The sequence below is a fragment of the Alligator mississippiensis genome, chromosome 2, assembly GCF_030867095.1.
Source record: "Alligator mississippiensis isolate rAllMis1 chromosome 2, rAllMis1, whole genome shotgun sequence".
NCBI classification, from domain to species: Eukaryota; Metazoa; Chordata; order Crocodylia; family Alligatoridae; genus Alligator; species Alligator mississippiensis.
The window spans coordinates 233,738,046-233,764,352 of NC_081825.1; the positions used below are offsets into that span (position 1 = coordinate 233,738,046).

The window sequence follows — 26,307 nt, forward strand, 5'->3', positions numbered from 1 at the left end:
CACGTTGGCACTCTGAGATCCTTCACATGGCTAGAAGAGAGTTGAGTATTTACAGCACATGGCCTTCATCTGCTAAAAACAGAAGCACAACTCCAGACAGGCATGCAAATATTTAGAATGCAACAGCATAACAACAAACTCTGCAAGGAAAGAGGATGAAAATGAATTAAGAACTCAGAAACCATCAGTTACTGGGGTCTGTGTGTGTGTGTGTGCACGTGCGCATGTGTGTGCGCGCACGCACAAGCCAAGTGCCCGTCAAGAATGAAGGGGGGTGGGGGTGGGGTGGGACAAAGGTCCATGTTCAGCCCCCACCATGCACTTTGGGTCTGGCCCTGCTCCTCTCTCTCTTTGGGGCTGGGGCTGGCACCGCTCTCCCCCACCCCCACGCTCTGGGTCCACATCCCTCTTCCTCCCCTCCTCCTCTCTCCCAGCTGTTGGCAGGGCCCAGTGGTGGTGGCAGGGTGCCATCACAGTGCCCCCACTACTCCTTGGGGACTTTTGGCAGGGCAGGGCAGCAGCACTGCGCTCCCCTCCGTTATGATGGGCAGGGACAGAGTCCCACATCTAGCCCTGCCCCCACTTCTCGTCTGGTCGGGGAGGGGGTGAAAGGGCCTGTTCCCCCTCCCTCCCTGCCCCCCCTGCCTCCGGGGCAGTTGTCGGGGCACAGTAGCAGTGGGGCACCACGACTGTGCCCCCCCCACTCCCCGCCAGTTTGTGTTGGGGCCTGTCAGCTCCATCCCTCCCCCCCTGCTTCTTGTCTGGTTGGGCATGCCAGATCCCCGCATCCTCCCCCCGCACCAACTGGTTCAGGGCTGGGGCTCAGGCCAGGCCCGGGGCCAATCCCGCCCCTTCTCCCACCACTTCAGGACTGGGCCTGCTCTCCCCACCCTCCTCCGTCACTGCTGCCTGCAGGGGATGGGGGGGGCCAAGGCCAGCCCCCATGTCCCCACTGTCGTGGCAGCACTCCGCCGTGGCATCTTCTGGCTGGATGCTCTTGGAGAGCTCCGATTAGCTGTTTGCCAGCCTGTCAGAGTGTGAATAAGGTGTTATGGACAGACAGACAGATTAAGGCTTTTATAATATTACATAATATATATTGCATCTGATTTTTTTGGCATCATATAGACCAGACATATATCACTTCTCTTTTACAAGTACTAAACAGCATTCTTCCTTGGATACAAGAGAAACAGGTTTCACTCCAGTGAACTCATGTCAGCTGGAACATTTCAAACAGAACAATCATAGTGAGAAGCTGAAGTCCTGCAGATGAAAGTCAGTTGCACCCTTCCCACAGAGATGGTCTCCTCCTTCAGTCTTATTTACTAAATTCTCTCTTCATCTGACTTTGGTCCATGCTCTTCTTCCAGGTACTATGTCTCAAGAAGTGTGTTTGAGAGATCCCACCCAGCATCTAGAAGTGCTTTGCCCTACAGCCCATCCAAAAGGATCAAAGCACCTTGGGACACTGACACATTTCTGCCTATTCTCCTCTGCCTGGTTCCCATCAGTACAATCCAGCTTTACTCTGTGTTGAAATAATGGTGTTGCCCTTGTTGCCTCACTCCCTTAAGATTATGATAAAAGTAGCAGCCTGTTAAACACCCTTCCAAGTTTCACTATTCTCTTTTATAGAAAGTAATGGGGTGCTTCTTGCAAATTCATTGTTGTTCCTAAATCCTTCAGCTCTTCCTCAAAAACATTTAGTGTACTAACAGAACATCTGTCATGATTGTACATCTTCCTTTTCCACTCCCAGAAGCCTTATCAAACAGCCTCTGCAAACAAGCAGTAGCCAGCATGGACCAATATTATGGATGACTTCACTCTATAAAGTCTTTGACTTCATTTTAAAGTCTTTGAAGGAATTCTGAAGACAGCAAATCAGCTGCTATTACAGAAAGATACTATGTAATATGGTCCCAATTTTCAAGAAGGGGAAGAAGGAGGACCCAAGTAACTATAGGCCTGTAAGCCTCACCTCGGTGCTCAGGAAGATCTTGGAGAGGATCATCAAGGAGCACATCTGTGGGGGCCCTGCAGGGGAGATCATGCTCAGGGGCAATCAGCATGAGTTCATCAAAGGCAGGTCCTGCCAGACCAGCCTGATTGCCTTTTATGACCAAGTAACTAAATCCTTGGATGATGGTGTTGCCGTGGATGTAGTCTTTCTAGACTTTAAGAAGGCCTTTGACACTGTCTACCACCCCATCCTCATCAATAAATTAAACGACTGTGGCATTGATGCCTACAGTTGGATGGGTAAAAAATTGGCTGATGGGGGCGCACCCAGAGAGTAGTGGTGGACGGGTCGTACTCAACCTGGCAAGATGTGAGCAGTGGGGTCCCCCAGGGCTCAGTCCTCAGGCCCACACCATTTAACATCTTCATGAGCGACTTAGACAAGGGGGTTAAAAGCACGCTGTCCAAGTTTGCTGATGACACTAAGATGTGGGGCGAGGTGGACACACTTGAAGGGAGAGAGAGGCTGCAGCTAGATTTAGACAGAGTACAAAAGTAGGCAGATGAGAACAGGATGGGTTCAACATAGACAAAAGCAGGTTGCTGCACCTTGGGAGAAGGAATACACAGCATACATACAGGCTGGGGTGTTCCCTTCTTGAAAGTACAGAGGCGGAAAGGGATCTTAGAGTCATTATGACTCCAAGATGAACATGAGCCACCAATGCCAGACCGCAGCCAGCAAGGCCAGCCATACCTTGTCATGCATCCAAAGATGCATCTCAAGCCAGTCCAGAGAGGTGATACTCCCCCTCTATGCGACATTGGTCAGGCCGCAGTTGGAGTACTGCGTCCAGTACTGGGCACCGCACTTCAAAAGGGATGTGGCCAGCCTGGAGAGGGTTCAGAGGAGGGCCACCCGTTTGGTGAGAGGGCAGCAGGACAGGTCCTATGAGAGACTGAGGGACCTGAACCTGTTCAGCCTTAGCAAGAGGAGGCTGGGGGGGGGGGGGAGGGGACCTGGTGGCTGCCTACAAGCTCATCAGGGGAGATCAACAGCAAATAGGCACAGCCCTTTTCTCCCCAGCACCACCTGGGGTGACAAAGAACAATGGTAATAAGCTGATGGAGAACAGGTTTAGGTTAGAGATCAGAAGGCAATATTTTACAGTTAGGGTGGCCAAAATCTGGAACCAGCTTCCCAGGGAAGTGGTCCTCGCCCCTACCTTGGGCAAATTCAAGGATGATCACCTGACTGCGGTCTTGAGAACCCAGCATTCATTCCTGCCTGTGGCAGGGGGTTAGGCTAGAAGATCTATTCAGGTCCCTCCTGACCCTAGCTACTATGAAACTATGTAACTATGACACTTCCTTCAGGCACAAACCACACACAGACAATATCTCTCTGTTTAATTTGGAAGATAAGTGCTTCAGGTAGCTCTGTGGATTAATATGCTGTTGCTTAACCACTGCTTTAGAAACCCATGCAACTTGTATTTCATGACATCACTTCCCATTGATTAGATCTGTGATCCCATTGGGGGGGGGTCTCTCTTCTTCCAATATACTAGGACTTGGCAGAAGGTCTCCTTTTGCAATTCTTTGGCTTTTCTCTCCAGAGCTTTCTCAGTTGCTCTCCTCTTCTCCTACTCTGCCATACTACCTCCTGCCTTTCCTGGGCCAGTACAATACACATGGACATTGAATATTTGTTTTAACTAGCAACGGCACTGAGAACTTTAGCTGTGAAATCACAGGTAAGACTGTACATATTTCTCTAAGGCATTTAGTTAGTAAGCCCACCTCCCGCCCCCTCCCCCAAAAAGGAAGGAATAAAACAAGACAGCCTGAATATTGTTTCTCTTCATCCTTGATGCACAGACACAGGCTGTTGGCTGTAAAAGTTAAAGAACAAGAAGAACTCTAAAATAAAAGTTTTGTTTTAAAAAACACCCCCAGCCCTCCCAACCCTCCCCACCTAGAAGTCACATATTAAAATAGGGAATAAGTGAAAGTATTTGAACATTCAGGGTGCGAGAGAAAGGGGGTGGCAACACTTCCATGGGATTAGGGAGAAATGGCACATCCCACTTTACACACAATCATCCTATTCATCTCTTACTTTCATCCTACTCTATCCATCCCACAAGAAAAAAAAAACGTAGTGAACATCAGCAGCAACTTTATGATAGGCAATAACCCTTTTCGATGTCAGTCCAGGAAAAAAAACAGTTGATTCTCATTCTTTAAATTATATCATAGATGTGGAAAATACGCAGAGATCTTTGGAGGGTGAACTTTTCACATCCGCTGTCGATATCTCAGGAAGAGCCACACTGCAGCCACTGCTAGTGCCAAACCTGGCACCAAAATGGCAGCTAAGGGAATACCACCTGGCTCTCCATCTCCTCTGTAAACCACTGGGCCATTCTGTGGCTGCAGCTATAATGGAGAAAAAGTACCAGTGTTAGAGAGATATCCCTCACTGCAGGAGAGACAGCAATACTATGTGATAATGAATAAATGCTTCTGTAAGCATGTACAACATGCCATCCACTTGTATTGTACATTTGAGGCACAGGAGGTTCAGAACATGAAACTCTGCTTCAAAAGGCACCACTATGGCTTGTTCCAAAGGAAACCTTCCATTAACTACAAGCAGCATTAAATGCTTTTATATCCCTGCATAAGCAAGGGACTATGCAGAGAGGACAGCTGGAGCAGGTTAAATTCCATGCAGCAGAGGGTAGCGATACACAGATCAGGAAAAGTGCATTAAACACTCCCTCTCTAGGCATCAATACATTATCTCCAGCATGTTCATTTGCCAGGAAGAGGCCTACGTTGGATTCCCCTTTTATATTTGCACAGGGTGAGGGGATCTCGGCACGACCTAGCTACACATTTCTTCAAAGACTTTCCCCAGCACTGGTTCAGGTTGGGTTAGCATTTCTATTATGAATTCTAGCACTGCGAGAAGGGCCACTAACAGCAGTGGCTTCTAAATGCCTTGCTGTCGCGGCACACCTCGCTGCCCCGCTCCTAGAGAGGGGAAAACTGCTGGGGAAAAGCCCTAGCGGGGATAATGAACTCAGCTGTGAGTTGCCAGGGCAACCCCAGATAGATTGACTTACAACTAATGAGAGTCAGCTGCCTGTAGGAGGCAGGGCCTGGCCCTTATAAAGCCTAGGGCTGAAGCCAGGCTGGCAGTTCCCTGCCGGCGGCCAGATGGAGAGGAGCTCCTGGGGCTGAGATGCAAGAACTGCTCGAGCAGAGTAAAGGAGAGTGGCTCCGGGAGATTGGAGCGAGGTTGTTATAGCCAGGCGGCCTTAAGTTAAGTTGTAGCCAGGAGGCTTGTGGTTTTGTTGTTGTTGTTGTTGTTGTTTAAAAGACCGGTGGCTAGGGTGAGGCTATAAGGGGTTGGAGGAGGCCTCATAGGGACCCCCAGAGGGGTGGGGGCCCCAGTGCCTCAGAAAGGCGCAACTTGCAGGGTGCGTAGACCCCAGCCCCAGAGTGGGGCATTTTAGAAAAGCCCCAGCACGGGCACGATGAGCCCCAGAAGGCGGCACTGCTAGGAAGCCCTAGCGTGGGCGTGGCGAGCCCCAGAAAGGGGGAGCGCACTTTAGAGGAGCCCAGCGTGGGCCCAACGAGTCCCAGAGAAAGGGGGGGACTATTGAGAAGCCCAAGGTGGGTATGGTGAGCCCCGAAGAGGGGGAGCGCCTTATTGAGAAGCCCGGGATGGGCATAGCGAGCCCAGTCATAGGCTAGTACGGCAGTAGACCTCAGACAGGCATAGGGTGCTGCGGTGGACCCCGACGGAAGGGGTTAGTGGTACAACGCCCCAGGAGAAAGGCAAGGTGCTGCAGTTGTCCCTGAGGAGAGGGGATAGCAGTGCGGTGAGCCTGGGTCAGAGAGGGTAGCCGTGCAGTGGGCCTAAGGGACCAGAGGCTCGGCCGGAAGTCCCGTAGCGGGCCAGGTTGTTTTAGAGAAGTCCCAGGGAATTTAGACCCGGGGAGAGAGTGACGAGGGCGTGGTGCTGCGGTTGTCCCTGAGGAGAGGGGATAGCAGTGCGGTGAGCCTGGGTCAGAGAGGGTAGCCGTGCAGTGGGCCTAAGGGACCAGAGGCTCGGCCGGAAGTCCCGTAGCGGGCCAGGTTGTTTTAGAGAAGTCCCAGGGAATTTAGACCCGGGGAGAGAGTGACGAGGGCGTGGTGCTGCGGTTGTCCCTGAGGAGAGGGGATAGCAGTGCGGTGAGCCTGGGTCAGAGAGGGTAGCCGTGCAGTGGGCCTAAGGGACCAGAGGCTCGGCTGGAAGTCCCGTAGCGGGCCAGGTTGTTTTAGAGAAGTCCCAGGGAATTTAGACCCGGGGAGAGAGTGACGAGGGCGTGGTGCTGCGGTTGTCCCTGAGGAGAGGGGATAGCAGTGCAGTGAGCCTGAGGAGAGAGCCCAGAGTGGGCTAGATCATAGAGGAGGCCCAGGAGAGCAGGCGTGTATTCTGACGGACCAACGTCCAGTACATCTGCGAGGCTTGGGGCGTGGTATTAGGGGTTGGTAGGAGCCACGCATAGCTCATAAGGCTAGGGTGCCTGGGGAGCACCCATCATACCGGGAGACCCCCAGGGGGTCCGGGAACACACGGGGACAGAGGTCCCAGCTAACCGTGCCCAGGGAGTCATAAGGCAGCCTCCCAACTTTATCTAACCAGCAAAGACGTGGCGGGTGAGAATTTGAGGGTGCCCTTGGGCCGACTTGGCACGGTGAGGGGGCCGTAAGGAGATCACGGCCCTCCTGAAGGACCCAGCCGTGACACTTGCCTTTACCTCCAGACCGAGGGTATAAAAATGCCAGCACTATTAAGCTTCCTCCACACTGCCTTGCAAATGTGCCTCACCCCTAAGATGAAGGGATGGCCTATAGGTATTCTCGTTTAGGGTCCCACCAGTCTTTAGCCTCCTAGCCGAGACTGACATGTAGGGAGTCAACCACTCCTCTAAACATCTTGCTTTCTTCTACCCAGCAACAACATAAAACTGGAGATTTAGGTGTAGGAGGGGACTTGGGATTTCATCTGCTCATATCGTGAAACAGTGTATCTCTTTCCCAACAGAGGAGGGTGAGGACAGACTCTAAACCCTCTCTCTCCCATCCCAAGTGCTACTAGAAAATAGTAATATTATATAGAGATACTGCCAGTGCTTGGTTACTTGGTGAAGGCCTCCTAGAAGGGGCCATTCATTAACATAAAAAAACCCAAACCAAGGAAACCCTGCACACATTGTTCACATTGAATCCCTGGGAATTCTGTTATTTTTTCCACAGAGAAAAGAGGGATACATAAGAACTCAGGTCACCCCTTAGAAGCTTGTTATACATACCCTGTGCTGAACTTTCAGAGACACGTCATCGCCTGCATTCCTGAACAAGTCCACAGCCTCCCGGTGCTGCAAGTCCTTGAGGTCCTTGCCATTAATCTAACAAAGGAACAAAAGGAAGAACCAGTAGCTGTGAGATCAGAAATCAACTCTTGGAGAGACTGGACAAGGTAACAGGAAACAGTTTAGGTGGCCAACATTATTCTACGTGGGAAATCTAATGAAAAGAAGAGGTTAGAAGTTTGGAGCTGGTTCTGAACTTTGTAACTTGGTCTCACCTTTTATTCTGATATACAGAGTGGATAAAGGGACATAGACAATACAATCATATTTATCCAAAGCCTTTTACCTAAATTATATTATGCTTCCTGCTATGAAATACCTGCTTAAGAGCCTACCTTTCTTACCCAGCTTCTCCTACCCAGGTTTACCTGAGTGCCTGAAACAAACTAGGTGCCACTGTGAATTATTTTTACCTTTTGAAGAAATAAAGCAATGTCAGGTGGAAAGGATACTTTTTTGGCTGATGGTACAGGATCTAATGAACATGAAGCACAATGCAGGGCAAGTATATCAGAATCCAACAGATACTCATGTCCACTGTCCTGCTTCAAGTCCCTCTGAAGTATGTGGAATAAAACATGCTAATGCTTTGTCCCAGGACATGGCTCGGGTGCACCTGCAACATTATGGTGGGTTTCTGTTATTCCTGGGACAAGCTGGCTGGGCTGTGTGCTCTTGCTGGCCACCTAGATGCAGAGAAGCAGCAATGCACCTTAGAAGGGCTACATGTCCAAATGACTGTGCTGTGCCTGTTCTGATTCAGGTCAAACCGCCAGGACAAGCGCAAAGTTTAGAAGCTAATCCAAGTTATCCTGGACTGTTTTTTACATTAATAATTAAAAACACATTTTTCTTATTGGCAAAGCAGAAAACTTTTCCTCCAACTTTGCAAATATATTCATGTTTGGCTTCAGATGAAGCATGAGAAACGTCAACCCCTACAGAATAGCTATTGAGAAAGTTACATGGGAGCAAAACCAGGTTAGAATGGACTAGCTCTGTCAACATTGGTTCTTGTGGAGTCATTCGTTTTGCTAAGGGACCCAACAGGTAAAAAGATACAGCTGAGACAGCTAATATTACAAGGTCTCCTGGTTATTAGACTCTCGCTTAATAAAGGGCCAAATATTAGAATCAAAACTCCAAAACCAACACAAGAAGCATTGTACTACACACATGTTCTACTGCTTGTGAGCATCTCATTTTATCAGATCAGCTGCTTATAAGAATCAGTCTTAAACTATAATCTATACATCCAAGCCTTTTCCCCACTAGCCACTGGAATTAAGAGAGAAGTGGTTAGCTATGTTAGTCTGAAGTCAGGCAGAAGGCAGGGTAAATTTGCACTTTGTAAACTAAATAAATCAGAGATTATATACATTAGCATAAGCTTTCATGGCAGCATCTGATAAAGTGATCTTAGGCTCACAAAAGCTTATGTTATACAAGTGTGTGTGTGTGTGTGTGTGTGTGTGTGTGTGTGTGTGTGTGTGTGTGTGTGTGTGTGTGTGTGTGTGTGTACCAAATATATACATATATAACATATGGTTTAGTTAGTCTGTAAAGTGCAAATCTACCCTACCTTCTGCTAGAATCAAGTCAGTTCAAACTGCCTCTGTGTGAGCACATTCACTGTACAACTAAGTTGCTACACAACAACCTGTGACTACTGAGTATCACAGTGTTGACCAGCTAACAACTTTTTTTTTTTTTTTTGAGAGTGCTTAACTCTACTGAAGGAGTAACCAGAAGCTGAGGAAGTGCCATCAAAAGGAGGCAGCAATGAAGCTGGGCATGTCTCATTTGATTCTCAACAGAGTTTTAAAGCAAAAAGGTATTTACCTTCTGCACTGACCATGGGAACCTCAATGCTAACTATGAACACAAGAGTGGGGAAAAGACTGAAATCTCTTTGGTTCATACATGCACAACACCACAAAGCATTAATCACCTGCTGAATCCTTGTCAAGAAGGCAAGAAGCCCAACAACAACGACTGGTTATACTAATTCTAAGCTCACTGACAATTGAGTAGGTAAAAGAAAAGACATGGCAGCATGCTGAAAAAGCAGAATGCCAATGCAATGTCAGTGGAAAGAGGGTGTCACAGGTTTTGCCCAAATTGCTGCAAGAGTATTGTGCTGACAAGATTTTCAGCACAGATGAAACTGGCTTTTTTTCCCCCTACAAAGCAATGCCTAATCACTAAGGTGATTGTATTTCCCTAGTTCCAAGCCAGGACACACCATTGTCTCTGAGCTCAATTATCAGCTGAGTGTATTGGAGAGTAGAGGGGAAATACAGAGCACTGGAGAACAGAGGGAGATGGGGAGGGGGATTGAAAGTCATGTCTTTTTGCCAAGATAGTTCCATTTTTAAACATCAGTTCTGCAGATTAATTTAATTTGACCAAACAGGTCCCCTCTGCACTACAGGTACCATGCAATTAACTGGTGAATTGTGCAGTTACCTTGAGACCAGCTACATATGCAGAGTAGCTAACACATGATAAATGCTCCAGCCAGCTATACAGTTAGACCTCAAAAATGTGTACTAACTTTATAGCTGGTTGCTATTGAGTTTTAATTTGCAAGTGTGGCAGGGCCTCTCTTGCAGCTGCAAGCCCGTCAGCTAACAGGGCTCCAACCACAGGGGTGCAAGCCCGGAGCTCTAGGGATTGCGGCTGCCATGGACTTGGGGGTGCATGAAATCCCTGGGCTCGCACAGGTAGACAAGGTTCCTTGGGTGAATCTGATATCTTTTATTAGACCAACCCAAATAGTTGGAAAATAGTTATTAAGCAAGCTTTTGGGTTCAAAAACCCTTCGTCAGGCTAACTGTCACTTCCCAGAGACGAGCCTATGAACTCTACTTCATCAACCTCCTGGATACTAAAAATCATGGACTAAATATAGACATTGGATTTATGACACATTATAACCTGCCTGACATCTGACTCGCCAGGTACCTCTCCACTTTCATCCCCCTTCTCTCTCTTCCCCCCCCATCCCCCTCCCCAGCCTCTCTCTCACCCATTGACTCCTCAATCTACATTTTCACTGACTACCTGTCTTGTATGCATACCAGCCCAGCCGCTGGCTTCTTTACTTTTCATTCCATCCAGGAAGAGCACACACCAACTGCTGAAACTTCCTTAGCCCGACAAAGGGTTTTTGAACCCGAAAGCTTGCCTAATAACTACTTTCCAACTATTTGGGTTGGTCTAATAAAAGATATCAGATTCACCCAAGGAACCTTGTCTGCCTATGTCCTTAGACCAACACGCAACAACCTACACTCCTGGGCTCGCACAGGGCTCTTGGTCCCAGCTGCACCTCACATGCAGCTGCGGCCCAGAGATCCCACAGCTGATGGGGCTCTGGGTCCAGGCTGCGCCACATGTACAGCTGGGACCCAGAATCCCATGGTTGATGGGGTCTCTGGGTCCTGGCTGCACATGGTGCCTGCGGCCTCAGCTAAGGGTGCCTGCTTCTTGCCAATTCACCAGCAATAAAAAGCAATTGGATCCAGTGCATGATCCCACAATCATGCCTCTTACCATACATGTGTGGCATGGCAGGCAGTGCAAAAAGATGTTTAAAAAGGGGCATTCCTAGCAAAAATGGGAAGTATGATCACCCTACGAATCAGACTTTTCTTTTCAAACTTGTTAATGGTGGAAAGAAGCAGAAAGATGGCATTACTGTGCTTCTGATTTGCAATATTAGGCATTAAAAAAAACCAAAACCCTAGTAAGTCAGAAGGAAGAGCAAGACTCCACAATGCTCTCATGGGGTGAGCACTACCCACTGACTGAAGAGCAAGCAAAAATGTACAGATGACAAGCTCAAGCCTCGAGGAATAAATGAATGGCACCATGAACTTGTGAAAAAGTTTTGGAAGATTGTTTTGTTGCTGGATAATCCTTCTGGGCACCTGTCAAATGTTGTATTGCAGAATATTTACTATTTTTCCTGCCAACACGACCTCAGTCATACAGATTCCCAATCAAGACATCATACAAAGCATCAAGAGCATACACTAACATATTTGTGACAAAGTAATTGCAACAATCAATGAAACTCAAGGCACTGGCTGTAGTACGTCCAAGAACTAGTGCTTCTGAATGCTCTTCAAAAGCAAAGTCGTTGGGACACTGTTAAAGCTGACACCATCTGTCATTACTTCAAGGCAGGAATTGCCAACATGACTCACGTAGGTGAGGAAGTCAAAAACCATTCTCCATCTGGAAAAAGGCCACTTCAAACCTTTAAAAAAAATTGGTGGCCTTTGACAAAGGAACTGATGGTCACTGCAGAAGTCAGCAAGCAAGACATTGTTGACAAGATCCAAGAGTGACACAAGCCAAATGCACATCTAGTCAATGAGAAATGTGACAAAACTGAAGCAAGACAACAGCCTTCCTGTACAGATGTTAGTTTTCCATAGGCTTGAGAACAAAGGTGACAGCAAAACAGAGGACAACAAAAATGTTAGAAAAGGAAGTCTCAGAGTTCCTGAAAATGACAAAGTGGCAGGAAATTTTACATGAATATTTTAGGCAACAGATGTAAATGTTAGATGTCAAAGTCTGCTGGCCTGTAGTATTTATTGTTTAAATTTTATTATAATAATTAATAAAATCCAATGAAGCATCAAAACTGTCAAGTTTTCCAACAGGAGTCTGCATGGACTTTTTACTTCACTTCCTTTATTAAAATCAGATGTGTTCTGCCTGCTGTGATTCTAATAACTGATGGACTTTGTAGTAAAAAAGCCAATATTAATTACAGATTGAGAAGCTATATATTACAGCCACAGTATAAGTTAGGTATCTAAACAAAAGTCTTAAGGGGAAAAAATTAAAAGAGGATTGCAAATTTCTGTAAAGAGAATCAAAAGCAGAATATGATATAGTAAATTTGTCCTAACCAATTCTTACATTTTTTTTTTAGGAGAGATGCAATTTAAACAAAACATTTTAAGGATGTAAAAAAGATATGCACTAAGGATTTGATAAATCAATTAGACATGCTAGCATTTGCCCCATTTAAAAATGTGCGCATGGATATTTAAGACAGGTATTGCCAAATACTTAACTGTAGGATGCATTCATGCTTAATGGATGATCATTTACTAACAGATCAAGCATGCAATCAAAAATAAAAGCTTTCATTTTCAGTTGCCTTGCCTTGAACCTTTTATTGGCCATCATAAGATAATGATGCCCTTTTATTAAGTATAAGGGCTTGGAGGGAGGTCGGCAGTGGGGTCCCGCAGGGTTCGGTCCTCGGACCGATATTATTCAATATCTTCATCAGCGATTTGGACGAGGGCGTGGAGAGCACCCTCTCCAAGTTCGCTGATGATACCAAGTTATGGGGTAAAGTTAGTACACTGGAGGGCAGGGAGCAGATTCAGGCTGACCTGGACAGGTTGGATCAATGGGCAGAGAGAAATAGGATGCAATTTAATAAAGATAAATGTAAGGTACTCCACCTGGGAAGGAGGAACCCCCATCACACCTATAGGTTGGGGAGTGTCCTTCTCAGCAGCTCGGAGGCAGAGAGGGATCTTGGAGTCATAACTGACTCCAAGATGAACATGAGCCAGCAGTTTAACGAGGCCATCAACAAGGCCAATCGCACCTTGTCGTGCGTTAGCAGGTGCATGACTAATAGAACAAAGGAGGTGATGCTCCCCCTCTATGCGGCACTGGTCAGGCCGCAGCTGGAGTACTGTGTCCAGTTTTGGGCACTGCACTTCAAGAGGGATGCAGGGAATCTGGAGAGGGTCCAGAGGAGGGCCACTCGCGTGATTAGTGGCCTTCGTGATAGACCCTACGGGGGGAGGTTGAGAGAGCTGAATCTCTTCAGCCTTCACAAGAGATGGCTGAGGGGAGATCTTGTGGCCGCCTATAAATTTATTAGGGGAGGTCAACGGGGAATAGGGGATGCGCTGTTTACTAAGGCGCCCCAGGGAGTGACTAGGAATAATGGGTGTAAACTAACTGAAAGTAGATTTAGGTTTGATATTAGGAAGAAATTGTTCACAGTAAGGGTGGCCAGGATCTGGAATGGGCTTCCAAGAGAGGTGGTGCTATCACCTAGCTTGGAGGTCTTCAAGAGGAGGCTAGGTAGTCACCTCGCTGGGGTCATCTGACCTCGGTCCTCTTTCCTGCCAGGAGTAGGGGGTCGGACACGATGATCCACTGTGGTCCCTTCCGACTCTACAATCTATGACTCTATAACGCATGAACACTGGATCATTTTTAATTAACATGCTAGACCAGGGATACTCAACCTTCTTCCCCAGTGGGCCGGATTGGCAGTGCTCTGTCTGTCCATGGGCTGGATCCTGCTGGTGGTCCCAATCTGGCACCAGGGCCAATGCAATGGGCACCATCTGGCCATGGGGAAGGGGGCGTGGGGCAGCCTAGCCGCAGCCCAGCCCCACAGGATGTGGCTTGACCCCAAGGGAAAAAAGGCAGCATGGCTTGGCCCTGCAGGGAAAAGGAGGTGTGAGCCAGCCCCAATCCAGATGCAGGGGAGGAGGCATGGCCCAGCTGCAACTGACAGAGCAGACCTTGGGGTTTGGGATTTTGGCAGGGGAGTGAGAGGTGACCATATCAATGGCCACCGTTCCCCTGCCACCAAATTTCCCTCCTCATGGGGAGCTCTGCAGGCCAGATGCAATGGCTCTACAAGCTGTATTTGGCCCGCAGGTTGGGGATTGAGCACACCTGGGCTAGACAAATGCAAATTCAACCCATGGAATAAAGCTAGATGGATCTCTACAATTGTGTGCTGTCCAGCCCTGTCTAGAAAGTTATTCCAATAACAGAAATCCATTATTTCTCACTGAAAAACATTTCATAGCCAGGTTACATTGAACATATTTTCTGATATTCCACCTAAAATTTCTTTTGCCCCATTATGTACCATTGCTCTTAGATCACACTAACCTCTTCCTCCTCTTTTTGGCATTTACATGCTTCAAATACACACACACAAAATTATTATACTGCCAAGATAAAGTAATACAACTTCCCTCATTTTAACTTTATATCACTCTTTGGATCAATAGTCAGACTCCATCTTACACAAGTCACTCTTAATTTATTTATAGTGCCTGCAAATGCTTTACATAGGAAAGATTAACAAATGAGTTTTAAAAATGTGTATGTGACAGATTATCAGCAAATACCTGTGCATATCTCTGCTTGTTAAAAAAGATTGCTTTGTATGACTGATAATACTAAAAGACAACATCCGAGCCACCTTTTTACATAATTATGTTGAGGAGAAAGAGCCTAAATTACTTTTGATGTATTACACTTCGATCTTTTATGGCTCAATAGGAAGCTCAGATTCTCCTGAGCAAAGCAGTTAGTGCTGTAATCATCTTTATTCCACTGACCAGCATAAATGGGAAAGCTACCTGGAGATTAAGAGACTGTTTTTTCTCATTTAAATCAATATAAATCACAAGTAACTCTATTAAATTTATGTAGAATTACAGTAGTATAATATGTGAAGAGAACGTAGACCTGGTTATCTTAGAACCTTTTAAGTCATCATAAGTGGTCCTAGCAGAGAGGTTCCAGAGGGTGGTGATGGGTGAGTGTCCATCATCCCCTCAGGACCCTCCCCGTAGGGTTGCCCAGGGTTTTATCTTCTCACCCCTCCTGCTCAAAGTGTATATGAAGCTGCTGGGTGAGATTATGTGGAGATTTGGTGTGAAGTGCCATCAGCATGCTGATGACACTCAGCTCCATCTCTTCTTTCCTTCTGACCCTGGCCCCCAAGTCTACACTGACAACTGGATGTGGGGAGAACCAACTGAAACTGAATCTGGACAAGACTGAGGTGATGGTGGTGGGCAAACCACTTGCCTTGGGTGGGGATTGGAACACCTATCATTGATGGGGTTCAGCCTCCCCTTGTCACTCATGTTTGCAAGCTTAGGGTGCTCCTGGGTGTTCAGGTAGCAACCGTGGCTAGGATCACCTTTCACCAATTCCATCTGGTGAGAAGGTTGCAACCCTTTCTTTCAGATTCAGATCTGGCCAGTGGACACCACCATCCATGACTTCATAATCTCAAGGCTAGACTATTGCAATGTGCTCTACATAGGGCTGCCTTTGAAAAATGTCTGAAAGCTGCAGTTGGTGAAAATGTGACAGCCCACCTTCTGATGGGGGTGGGGTGACAAGAGCACATAACTCCAATCCTTCAGCATCTGCACTGGTTTCCAATAGCTTTCTGGGCACAACCTAAGGCACTGGATTTGACCTACAAGGCCTTATATGGTCTGGGCCATACATACTTAAAGGACAGCCTTGTCTCTTGTGCCCCACTGCAATCCCCAAGTTGAGCCGAGAGCAACCTCCTGCAAGTACTATCGCTACTGTAAGTCTGGTTGGTATCAAACATGGGAAGTCATTCTTGGTAATTGCTCTCCAGCTCTGGAACTCCCTCCTTCAGACCCACCAGAGTCCAAGCCTGGACATGTTTTGGAAGCACTGTAAGACTTTCCTACTTGGGGAAGTCTTCAGCAAACAAAGCTAGACTGAGACATTGCTTAGTAGGTCTGTGTTTAAAATCTACTATTGTAAGCCTCCCCAGTACCTTTGGTGGAAAGGGCAGCATATTAATTGCATAAATGAATTTGAGCAGTGGTACTCAACCTTTTTGGACTTGAGGAACCCTTCCATAACTTTTGTGAATTGACTGGCACTCAGTTTCAAAAACTAATTTTTAGCTCCTTGCAGTGCTCACCTCCTTGCAGAGGGGCTAGGTAGTGGGAAAGGGGAATTGGGCAGGCAGGGACAAGTTTGATCCCGCACTTATCTACTTATCTCCTCAGACTTCTTGACAGCCTTCAAAGGATCTTGCACACCCGAGCTGAGACTCACTGCCCTTGAGCTTACCCAGAGCTGTTCCCCATCTATAATGGCCTGTAAAGCATTGTCTCATAAGTTTGTTAATGCAGCTCCTTGAGATCACAACTTCATATTCAAGTGAAGACAAGCCCGTAGCTAACCCAAATCTGAAAAGGTTCCACCTATCCACTATAGGACATGCTAAGAAAAATCACAAAGAATCTCCTTGTTTAGCATTGGCTGGCAGAAACAAAAGTGCACAGATTAATAAACTGCCGTGACTGACAAAAGAAGGGATTGCACTGAACCACTTTTCTCAATGAACTGCTTTGAACAGGAGACCTCTGACGCAGAACTGCTAGGTAAGAAGAGAGACAAGGTATAAAAGAGGATGGGAGAGAAGGGCTTACCGCTAAAATTTTGTCCCCCTCTTGTACTCGGCCATCCACAGCAGCAGCCCCATTTTCTTTGATCCGGCTGACATAGATGCCACTGTCGTTGGGCAAGTATGGCTGATCCGTCCCTCCAACAATGTTAAAGCCTAACCCTGAGACATGCAAGAGACAGAGCACATCAAACAAGGGAGATAGGAGAGATAGCTAACCACAATTTGAGCCACCCTTGCAGCTGGTAGGGATAATAATCTACATCAGAGGCAGGCAAAACCCGGGCCACAGGCCACACCAAGTCTGCAGTGGACTCCATTTCCCAGCAGTCCCTGCCTACATCACTGCAGCTGGTTTCTATGGAGACCCCAGCAGCAGCGGAGCCAGGGTTTCCACAGAGACCAGATTGGCCTCATCAGGGCTGGCAGCTGGGCAGGGAGCTGCTCCGGGGCTGGGATCTTATGGCAGTGGCAGCATGGTCTGGAGCCAGGGCAGAGCTGCGATCTGCCGCCCACATGCCCTGGGCAAGGGTGTGCAGGCAGCAGATTTTGGCACTGCCCCGGCTCCAAACTATGCTGTCACTGCCATAAAATCCCAACCCTGACCCCAGAGCAGCTTCCCACCCAGTTGTACACCCTGCCAGCGCTGCTGGAGCCAGTCTCCATGGAAACCCTGCCCCCCCCCCCCCCGCTGCTGGGGTTTTCATGGAAACTGGCTGAAGCGATATGGGCAGGGGCTGCTGGGAAATGGAGTCCAGCCACTGGCTGGATTTGCCATTGTGCCCACCCCTAGCCTGTATGCTGCCCTGCCTCCTCCTCTACCCTGCAACTCCCAGTGTAGCCGCACACAAACCTGCACATACTCCAAGCCCTCACTGTCCAGAACAATTTTCTCAATAACTTTTTACTTAAAGGAAACAAACATGATTGATATCTCACAGAGGACCTTCAAGCAAAAGTGCATCAGACCTACACCAACTTTTGAGAGGCAAGTAAGCAGTAACCTCATTTTACAATAGAGAGACTTGACATGACTTGTTCAAGGTCTCACAGAGCCCAGATTTCTCAGCTCCCAGCCCTGTATTTAACCACATCTAATGACTTAGATCAGGCTTTAGGGCATTCTTTATTTCCTTGAATAAAACCATCTCATATTTGAAGTGAGCACTTGATGCCGTCTCAGGAATCCAAAAACATGACAGGAAATGAAGACAAAACTCTACGTTTTAAAAAACAAACTAGAAAATTGCATAAATTGACAGAGAAATTATATCCACATTAAGGCAGGGTTTTTAGAGGGTTTGGGATTTTTTTATTTTTTTTAAATAAATCTTGATTATCGAATTCTGGTTGTAGCCAGCTGGTGGATTAAAGTTCCCTGGAAGATTAAGACTTGTTTGCTTAGTCTAATCCAGAACAGACTGAATTCAAAAGCTAAAACACAGGGGTTGCTAGAGCCCCTTCTGTATCACAGATGCAAAGAAACAGGTTTATAAATAATAATAAATGATAAGGATGGGGGATTTAGCTGCAAGAAGTTTGGGAAGTCAAACTTTACCAAAACAGCTGAGAAAGGGAAGAAGGAGAGGAGGAATTAGGCATATTCTGATAGAAACCTGTCACCCAGAAGCTACCAGCAGTATGGGTCTGATATAAATTCCTGCTTCCTGCTCCCCAACACCCACTTCACCAGCTGAATACCTCTCTCTCTCTGCCTGCATTGGGTGGAGAACAGAGAACACTGAACAAGCAGCTTACCAGAAAAGTGGCTTGCCACAGCTTGTGGTACCTTTTTAGTTTAGTATTAGGATATCAAAGGGCAGAGGGGCGAGCTATAGCGTTCACAGAGTACAATCTCTGCTGGAAAAGCAGGGGAACATGAAGAGCTCCCATCCACCCACCATTCTTCCTGCTCCTTCTTGCCCATATTAGACAAATGGTGGAGAGGGTGGACTTGGTAGCAGAAACTGTGGGGATACAGGGTTGGGGAGGTGTGGGAAAATGAAGGAGATACTGGAATTTCTGGTACCCTAGTAGCAGCTTTAAATAAGGTTACATTTTCTGTGGCAGTTAAAATGAAAAACAAATTAACAAGTGTGTGCCATAAAACTAATAATCTGGGAACAAAGCATCAGTGCCATAGAATATTTACTGGGGAGAGAGGAAAACATGAAAGAATCCTATTCTCTTGTTTTGTAGCAGGAACAGTCATGACCAAATAAAGGTTTTCATAAGATTTCATTAATCAGAGCACACTATGTTTTAAAAAGTCATTATCTTTTGGATGCAATTTGGGAAGGAGGGATGTGGGTGGGTGAAGGTGAGTGTGAAATGAATAGTGGTAACTGTTTCTTCTAGGTCATCCATACAAAACACTTGTGCCCGGTAAAAAAGTCTCACAGTTCTGCCTTGCTTGGTAAAGGGTAGCCATTCAGCTACAGATTTAGAGGCAGATTAACCCCAACAGCAGAAAACCAGAAAATAATCTGTCTTCACAAAACATGACTTTTCACCAGCTCAATAAGAATTGAACAACAACTAAAAAGTGCGAACACCAGGCGCTCACTCTTCTACCATGGTGGATATTTTTGCCATTCTGCAATTTTTTGACAGACGTTTTTCACAGTACCCTTTTTAAGAGTTTGTAAACCAGTCAATGTACAGTTTGAGAGACAGGATTATACTGTGCTATATAGAATACCAGTACTTTGCTCTTTGGACACAGAAGTGAATGATAAGCGATGTGATAAGGGCTCTATTATTATGACAAGTTGATGGTACCTTCACCCTATTGGTTAGTACACACTTAGCATCTAATATTTTTTTTAAATGTATCTGCTATGTTCTCTAGAACACAGAGATCTAAATAATTATATTTCAGATCCAGGGGATAAGAGACTAAATTAAACCAAAAAAATTCAAGTCGGAATATTCTCAACTGTGTGGGAATAGTTGCCAGTCAGCAGGGGTTTCTATTCAGCAAATGAGAATTTTATCAGCAGTTAGTTAGCATAAGGGCATCAACTGAACACCAGAGCAACCAGAGTTAAGACCGCTAAAGCAGTACAGACATAGAAGCAGCCCAGCTCCTCTGAACAGGACTGGATGATTCAGCATGTGCAAACTCTTTCAACTTTAGGCTACCAGTTTAAACAGGTTTAGGATCAGATGCCAAGCATACTAGAGAGATTTGGTGGGGGGTTTCTGGCTTGCTGCTACCTGTGTTGTACCTTTATCCTGTGAATAACTAGGTGACTTAAGCATGCAAGGCTCTGAAGCCAGTGCCTTTCACTAGGCATGTCTACACACACGATTAATATGCACTAATAAGACTAATATGCACGAATAAGCTTTTTCGTGTACAGCAGCACATGTGTAGACACTGCCCCAGCTGGCTGGGGAACAGGGTGCTTCATAGTGGAAGGCAGCCCCTGTGCAGAGTGCAGGCAGCCCCCGTGCCATGCAGCCACTAGGCAACACATGGAGATGGGGGGCGGGAGGGAGGGTGCTGACTGGTTGCTCCCCCTGCCAGTCTCCATGTGCAGAGGGGGTGGGGCAGGCTTTCTGAGGCCTGGGTTTCTCAGTGCAGGGGCTGCAGACCTTGTGCTGAAGCACCTGGTGGCTCCAGCCAGCCAGGGCAGCATCTACATATGCACTGCTGCACATAAAAAAAAAACTGCAGCAGGGTAATACTTATAAAATACAAGTATTTTACAAGTACTACCCTGCTGCAGAGTTTTTTAATGCATAGCAGTGCACATGTAGACGCTGCCCTGGCTGGCGGAAAAATACAAGTACTACCCTGCTGCAGAGTTTATTAGTTTTGGGAGCCCTAAAATGCGTGCGTGTGTAGATGCTGAGACATTTACTATGCAGTTAATTAGTCAACTGCGCAGTAAATGTCTCTTGTAAGCGCACCCGCTGGAATAAGATTCACCATCAGAAACTAAAATTACATCAACAACTGAGATATGGATACTGCAGCCTCTGGAAATGAGAGTGAAGCCAAAACTGGCCACCAGCTATGCTCCAGCAGGTCTGGTAGGTTTTCATTTGTACTTACCTTAATTAACATTAAACCCTGAGCCACAAAATGTAGTTCCAGATTCAGAACTTCCCTTAAATTTGCAGGTCTTTTGGATCAAGTCTCAACTTAATGCATGTGTTACTAACTGAATGCAGTTCTTACAACAACATTTTTATTACATAATAAATCATGTCAATTTCAAAGCAAATACAATCCTGAAGGCCTGGCTGCCACAGCCTATTTGTTACACACAGGGCATGTCTACACGTGTACTTTAATGAGCAGTAGCTTATTTTACTGCGCATTAAAGCATCATGTAAAAAAGTGTGATTAATCTGCAGTAAAATAGGCTATTGAGCATTGTCACTTAAAAACTGTGCACGTTCATTAGTGTGCATGAAGGCAGCCTAATGCACATTAGTAAAAGCTCCAAGGAAGAACACTGAGCAGAACATACCAGCCAGCACCCACAGGCCCTCAAATAAATCCAAGGAACCAGTAGACTCCACCTACTGAAATTCTGCCCAGAGATGCATATGAATGAGGGTCAGGAATATGGCCCCAGAGTCACTTGGGTTCCCCCCAGCCAGAGCCTCCTTCCTGGTCAGACAGATAGCAAGCTTAGCTACAGACAGGAAGAAGTTGACCAGGAGGTTCCAGGACTTGGTGGGGCCAAGGATGGGGAGTGCATAAAGAAAAAATGTGGGCAGAAATGCAGCCAAAACCTCAGCAGGAGATTTCTCAGGAGGTGCTGGAAGAGGAGCTGCAGCCTGGCACATTCAGGGTAGGCATGCACCAGGGTCTCCCTCTGCTGGCAGAAAGGGCCAGTATCGGAGGTGTCCATGAAGCATGCGAGGTATATGCCCGTGGACAGAGCTCCGTGAAGGAGCTGCCAACTGAGGCCTGACTGCCACAGTGACAGCTGACTACTTTCTCCACTGTCCTTCCCCACTTCGTTTTCCCCTTCCTACTCACATTATTGTCACTTATTGTCATTTAGGCACCTATTTAAGTAACTTACTAACCAGCACAGGCAGAGGGTAGGGCATCATCACTCTGGTCAATGTTTTCTGAAGCAACCGCTAATTTTGACTGCTCAGCAGTTTCAGAAATGCTCAGCAACTGCCACCCAGGTGACATCAGTAAGAGCCATGGGGCTTCAATATCATTCCAAGAACAAATCCAAGCTCTTCTCAGTTGAGTGCCAGTAGTAGTAAGTGCTTTGGAAAATTCTGGCCCTTGTTCATTGTGGGAATGTTCTTTATCTTTTGTCCTTCTACTAAAAGGCAAGGAGTCGAATTTTATCTGCAATTCACTATTCATATTGAAACCATTTCGTCCAATTTCTTTAAATAAAAAAAAGAACTTTCACAGTTACATTTCAACTCTTGGGGAACTTGGACTCCTTTTGAAAAGACCAGTTTTTATAGTCATGTGCTGCTCCTTATACTGGCTTTCAGTATACAACTATGCTGCAACGAGGAGTCTATTCTTTTATCCTCAGCAAGAGGGTGCCACAACAGTGGGGTGGGCAAAATGCGGCCTGGGGGCCAGATGCAGCCCGCCAGGCCATTCTATCCAGCCTGCAGGACCCCTAAAAAATTTAGAAAATTAATATTAATCTGCCCTGGCCTGCCTGTCATGTAGCCCTTGATAGCTTGCCAAAACTCAGTAAGCAGCCCTCTGGCCAAAATAATTGCCCAATCCTGTGTGACTACAGCATAGGCCAGAATACAAGAAAATATAATGGACTGCTATGATCAACAGGATGGAAACCACTGGAGTATTTAAATGGGGAGATCTGAGGTCACACTGGCTGCTTACAGATGTAAAAACCCCCTCAAAAACCAACATTTACTTTAAATTCAGCACACCCCCACACCGAGCCCACCACATAACTAGAAGAGGCATTGTGTGCATTGGACCTGGTTCACCCAACCTCTGTAAAAATCAGGCACTTTAGTAAGGCTTTTTGGCGCTTTAATAGCTGATTGAATCAGCTTTAAATAAAAGTGCTATAAAAGCCACACTGAAGCACCTGATCTATACAGACAGTACGGAGCTGGGTTGAACCGATGCACTGCTTCTGCCGATAAAGCACACTTTTTTCCCCACCCCCATGTGTCAGCAGCCATAATTGTTGCCCCCAGGATTACTTTTGCAAGAAACCCCCAAGAGATTACCTTTGCCCATCAGCTGTAGTTCCCAACTTGACACCGTCAATCCCTCTCTGGCCCCTGGCTGGCTCGCCAATTGTTGCCCACAGGATTCCTTTTACCAGAGACCCCCAAGGATTGACACGGCCCCTCGTCCGATTTGGTATCAAGTAAACTTTATTAGTAACCCCTAGGGCTTATTACAAGATAATTATCCTTGTAATACGACCTGGCAAGTGGTTGGTTCCTTAGACATTACAGCAGCGACCTTCGGTGGTACTGGCCTCAGATCCTCAGCTGGGTGTGCAAGATGTTAGTTTCTGGATTCCTTGTTACCCAAAGCAAGATTTCCAAGGCTACTCCTGTCTCCCCAGGGTGGCAACACAAACACACACTGTCTCTTTGTTTGTCCACTACTTTTATAACTTTCTCATCTCAAACTGTCCAATCCTCAAGTTTCTTACCTCATCTTTTTAGATAAGGTACTCCAATCCTATTCTGTTTTTGGTTTCCTTTCCTTTTAGGGAAACTATGGGCTAACCAGGTAGAGATCATAGCACTCACTTTTCCCAGTGCCTTATAAGGCACTCTATACAATTTAATTCCTTAGTTCTGGGAAGGCCTAAAGTTATGTTAGGAGCCTGAGCATAACTCAGTTTGTCTGTTACAATAATGACCAGCTAACATGCATTGTTAAATTGTGCTATAATATGCCTACGCTTGGCCTAGGTAGAGCTTCAAATCACATTAGCCAACTTACGTATTTCTGCTCCCTAGTCTAAATAAGGTCCAAAGCTCAGAACCACAAAGTATTTAGGCACCCAACTCCCATAAGTGTCTGGTGCCTACTTCCCACTAAAATTAATTTGTGGACTGGAGCTCATGGGACCAGCAAGAACAAAAGAGCAGCAGAAGCAACTATTTCTTGTTGTCACCCATTTCCTCCAGGTAGGCAAGAGCAATCCCTAACAACTCCAGACTCTCCCTATGCCTTAGGAAGGGTGTTTGTGCCCAAAAGCTTGCAAAGAGCAATCTTTCCAACTATTTAGTTGGTCTAATAAAAGATATCACATCTACCCAAAGAACCTTGTCAGCTTCTTCCCCTCCTCCCCCTCATTAATTGTTTGGTAGCACAGAGTCCCACATGTGCACCTCACCAGGACTTCCCTCACAGGTTTGTTCTCTCTTGCAATTTTATCTCCTAGACTTTCACTGCAGTTTAAAAAAAACCAAAAAACGAAACAGCTTTCAGTTGAACCTTAAGTCTCATGTTGTTCTTCCTTTTAAAAAGCACAACTAGCATATAGTCAAGATATGCACACACGTGTATTGCCTTGGAAAACAATCCGGCTGCGTTCTCCATCTCGCTCACACAGTCAAAACTATTATTTTATTGCGGATCTTTTATTTGCAAACTGGAGAGCAAGGCAGCCTCACTGCAAATGCTTCTGTCACGTCACGGAGTAAGGAAGCAGGGTGGGAGGAGAGGGGGACACGTGAATTTAATTCAAGCGCAGAGCAATGTTAACCCCTCCCCAGCAGCATGAGAAGCCACATGGCTGGGGAGCATTCTTGCAAGCATGCCAGAAAGGAGAGCTCTGAGTGCTGGTATTCACTGCCACCTCCTGCTGAGATTTCATTTCCATCCTGAAGGTCTTTGCAAATGTCTCTGCTGCTGGAAACAAGGGCTGAGGTTATGCAGGCCTCGGCCTGGGGCTTTCCTGGCAGCCCTGAATCCAGGGAGGTGCTCAGAGCCAGGGGAGGCTGCAGCTGCTGATCTCGGCATGGGCAAAGCATCCAGCCCAGCCCAGCCCAGCCCAGCCCCCGCCCCCCCCAACTTCAACTCTGTACCTGAAGGTCCTCTGGTGAGATTGATCATTTCCTCAGAGAGGCCAGACTCGACTCCTCCGCTCATGCTTTATGGCTCTAAGGCTCTGCCTGCCACCTGATCCCCTGCTCCTTACTCAGCTGAAGGTGAAGCAACCTCCCTGAAGCAGATACCGCTGCAGCACTTTCAGTTTCATCAGCCTCCAAACCGGAAAGCCCGGCTGGGAGGAGGCGGCGCGGGCAGGGGGAGCTCTGGGAGATGTAGTTTCTGGAGGCGTGCGCAGCGCTCACCTCTGTTCTTGCCGTCCCCGCTACCGCCCTGCCGCTTTCGCGGGGCAGATTAACATCCTGACACACACCACGCCCCCCAGAGGGCCTCTACATTGAGCGGTAAATTAACCCCAGTCAATTCCTCCCCAGGCCCCATTTCGATCACTTGCATATTGTAACCTCACTAGTTATTCTGACGGTCTCCATTGCACTTTCCCCCCAAACCAAAGAATACGGCAATCCTATGTCAGAAAAGAATAAAAAGTTTGTAAAAGATTTCAGGTTTCATCGTGTCTTTTCTGATTCTGAACTGTTCTAGCAGGCACTGTTTATATGTTTGACTATTTCTGATCATCATAAGGAAAAACTTCTTTCCTGTCCGAGCCCCCGAGGCCTGGAATAGGCTCCCTCCGGAGGTGGTGCAAGCACCTACTCTGGGCTCCTTTAAGAAGCATTTGGAGGCTTATCTTGCTGGGATCCTCTGACCACAGCTGACTTCCTGCCCCATGGGCAGGAGCTGGACTGGATGATCTCCTGAGGTCCCTTCCAGCCTTAGTGTCTGTGAAATCTATTAAATCATTTTCCCAAGCAAATTAATTTAACACAAGATAATGAATTTGATGCATTGCACCTTTAATTTGATTGAAGCCTGTGACGCACAAACAGTGAAGGTGCTCGTTTAAAAGTACTTCTGGAAGGATCAACAAAACAGGGCACAACAGAGAAGCGAGAGCCCAGAACCTGGGCGGTACCGGTGCCTCTTAGAGCTTGCTGCTCAAAAACAAGGGGTTGTGTTCTCCACCAACCACGTCAAAACTTTGTACAGGATCCCAGCTGAAATGAAAGGAAATTAGTTTTCCTGTCCTTAATGTTAACCAAAAGATACAGGTTTTGATATACCCCTTAGGCAGAGAGAGGAACTGGAAGTGACCCTCCTTAAGTTCCTTATTGGACTTGGATAAGGGGATGGAGCCATTCCTCCTTGGCCTATACTGTGCTCAAGGTCCAATTCAGCGGGTGTGTCATGAAAACACCAAATTGCATCAAGTCCTGAAGGGATCATAAGTGTGGGAACACCTACTTCGTCAGTCCTGATGAAGCTTAAGTTACCAGGCTTAGCCATTTAGCTGTTTAACATCCTCAAGACATAGATGTTTTGAGTCATGTCCAGAAGCAGACCTTTAGGTGCTAAGGGGGCCCTAAGGCAGGAAACTCAGATGTCTGTGGACCCCTTTGGGGGTTTCAGCATGCTGTGCCAAGCCCCCTATTCCAGCCCATTCTTCAGTCCAAGCCCTGAGAGTGTCTATATAGGTGAGTGGCTGGGTCCAGCCAAAATGTGGCCTTTTTTTTTTTTAATTTGAG

The 26,307-nt window shown here is 46.7% G+C and overlaps 1 protein-coding gene across 1 annotated transcript; it reads right to left on the reverse strand.

Annotated features, from left to right (window-relative positions):
• Positions 1-1,062: 1,062 nt before the first annotated feature.
• On the reverse strand, positions 1,063-24,950 carry SYNJ2BP (synaptojanin 2 binding protein). Its single transcript, XM_006267944.4, has 4 exons — positions 24,700-24,950; positions 16,691-16,827; positions 7,338-7,433; positions 1,063-4,407 (listed from the first exon to the last, which is right to left on the reverse strand). The coding sequence occupies exons 1-4, from the start codon at positions 24,761-24,763 to the stop codon at positions 4,267-4,269; spliced, it is 438 nt and encodes a 145-aa protein (XP_006268006.2). The 5' UTR covers positions 24,764-24,950; the 3' UTR covers positions 1,063-4,266.
• Between the last annotated feature and the right edge of the window lie 1,357 nt (positions 24,951-26,307).

Excerpts from the sequence above, each read along its gene's own strand:
- SYNJ2BP (XM_006267944.4), bottom strand. The coding sequence starts at position 24,763 with ATGAGCGGAGGAGTCGAGTCTGGCCTCTCTGAGGAAATGATCAATCTC. Across the intron at positions 16,828-24,699 it reads TCTCACCAGAGGACCTTCAG|GGTTAGGCTTTAACATTGTT; the intron begins GTACAGAGTTGA and ends TGCATGTCTCAG. Across the intron at positions 7,434-16,690 it reads AGGGGGACAAAATTTTAGCG|ATTAATGGCAAGGACCTCAA; the intron begins GTAAGCCCTTCT and ends TTCCTTTGTTAG.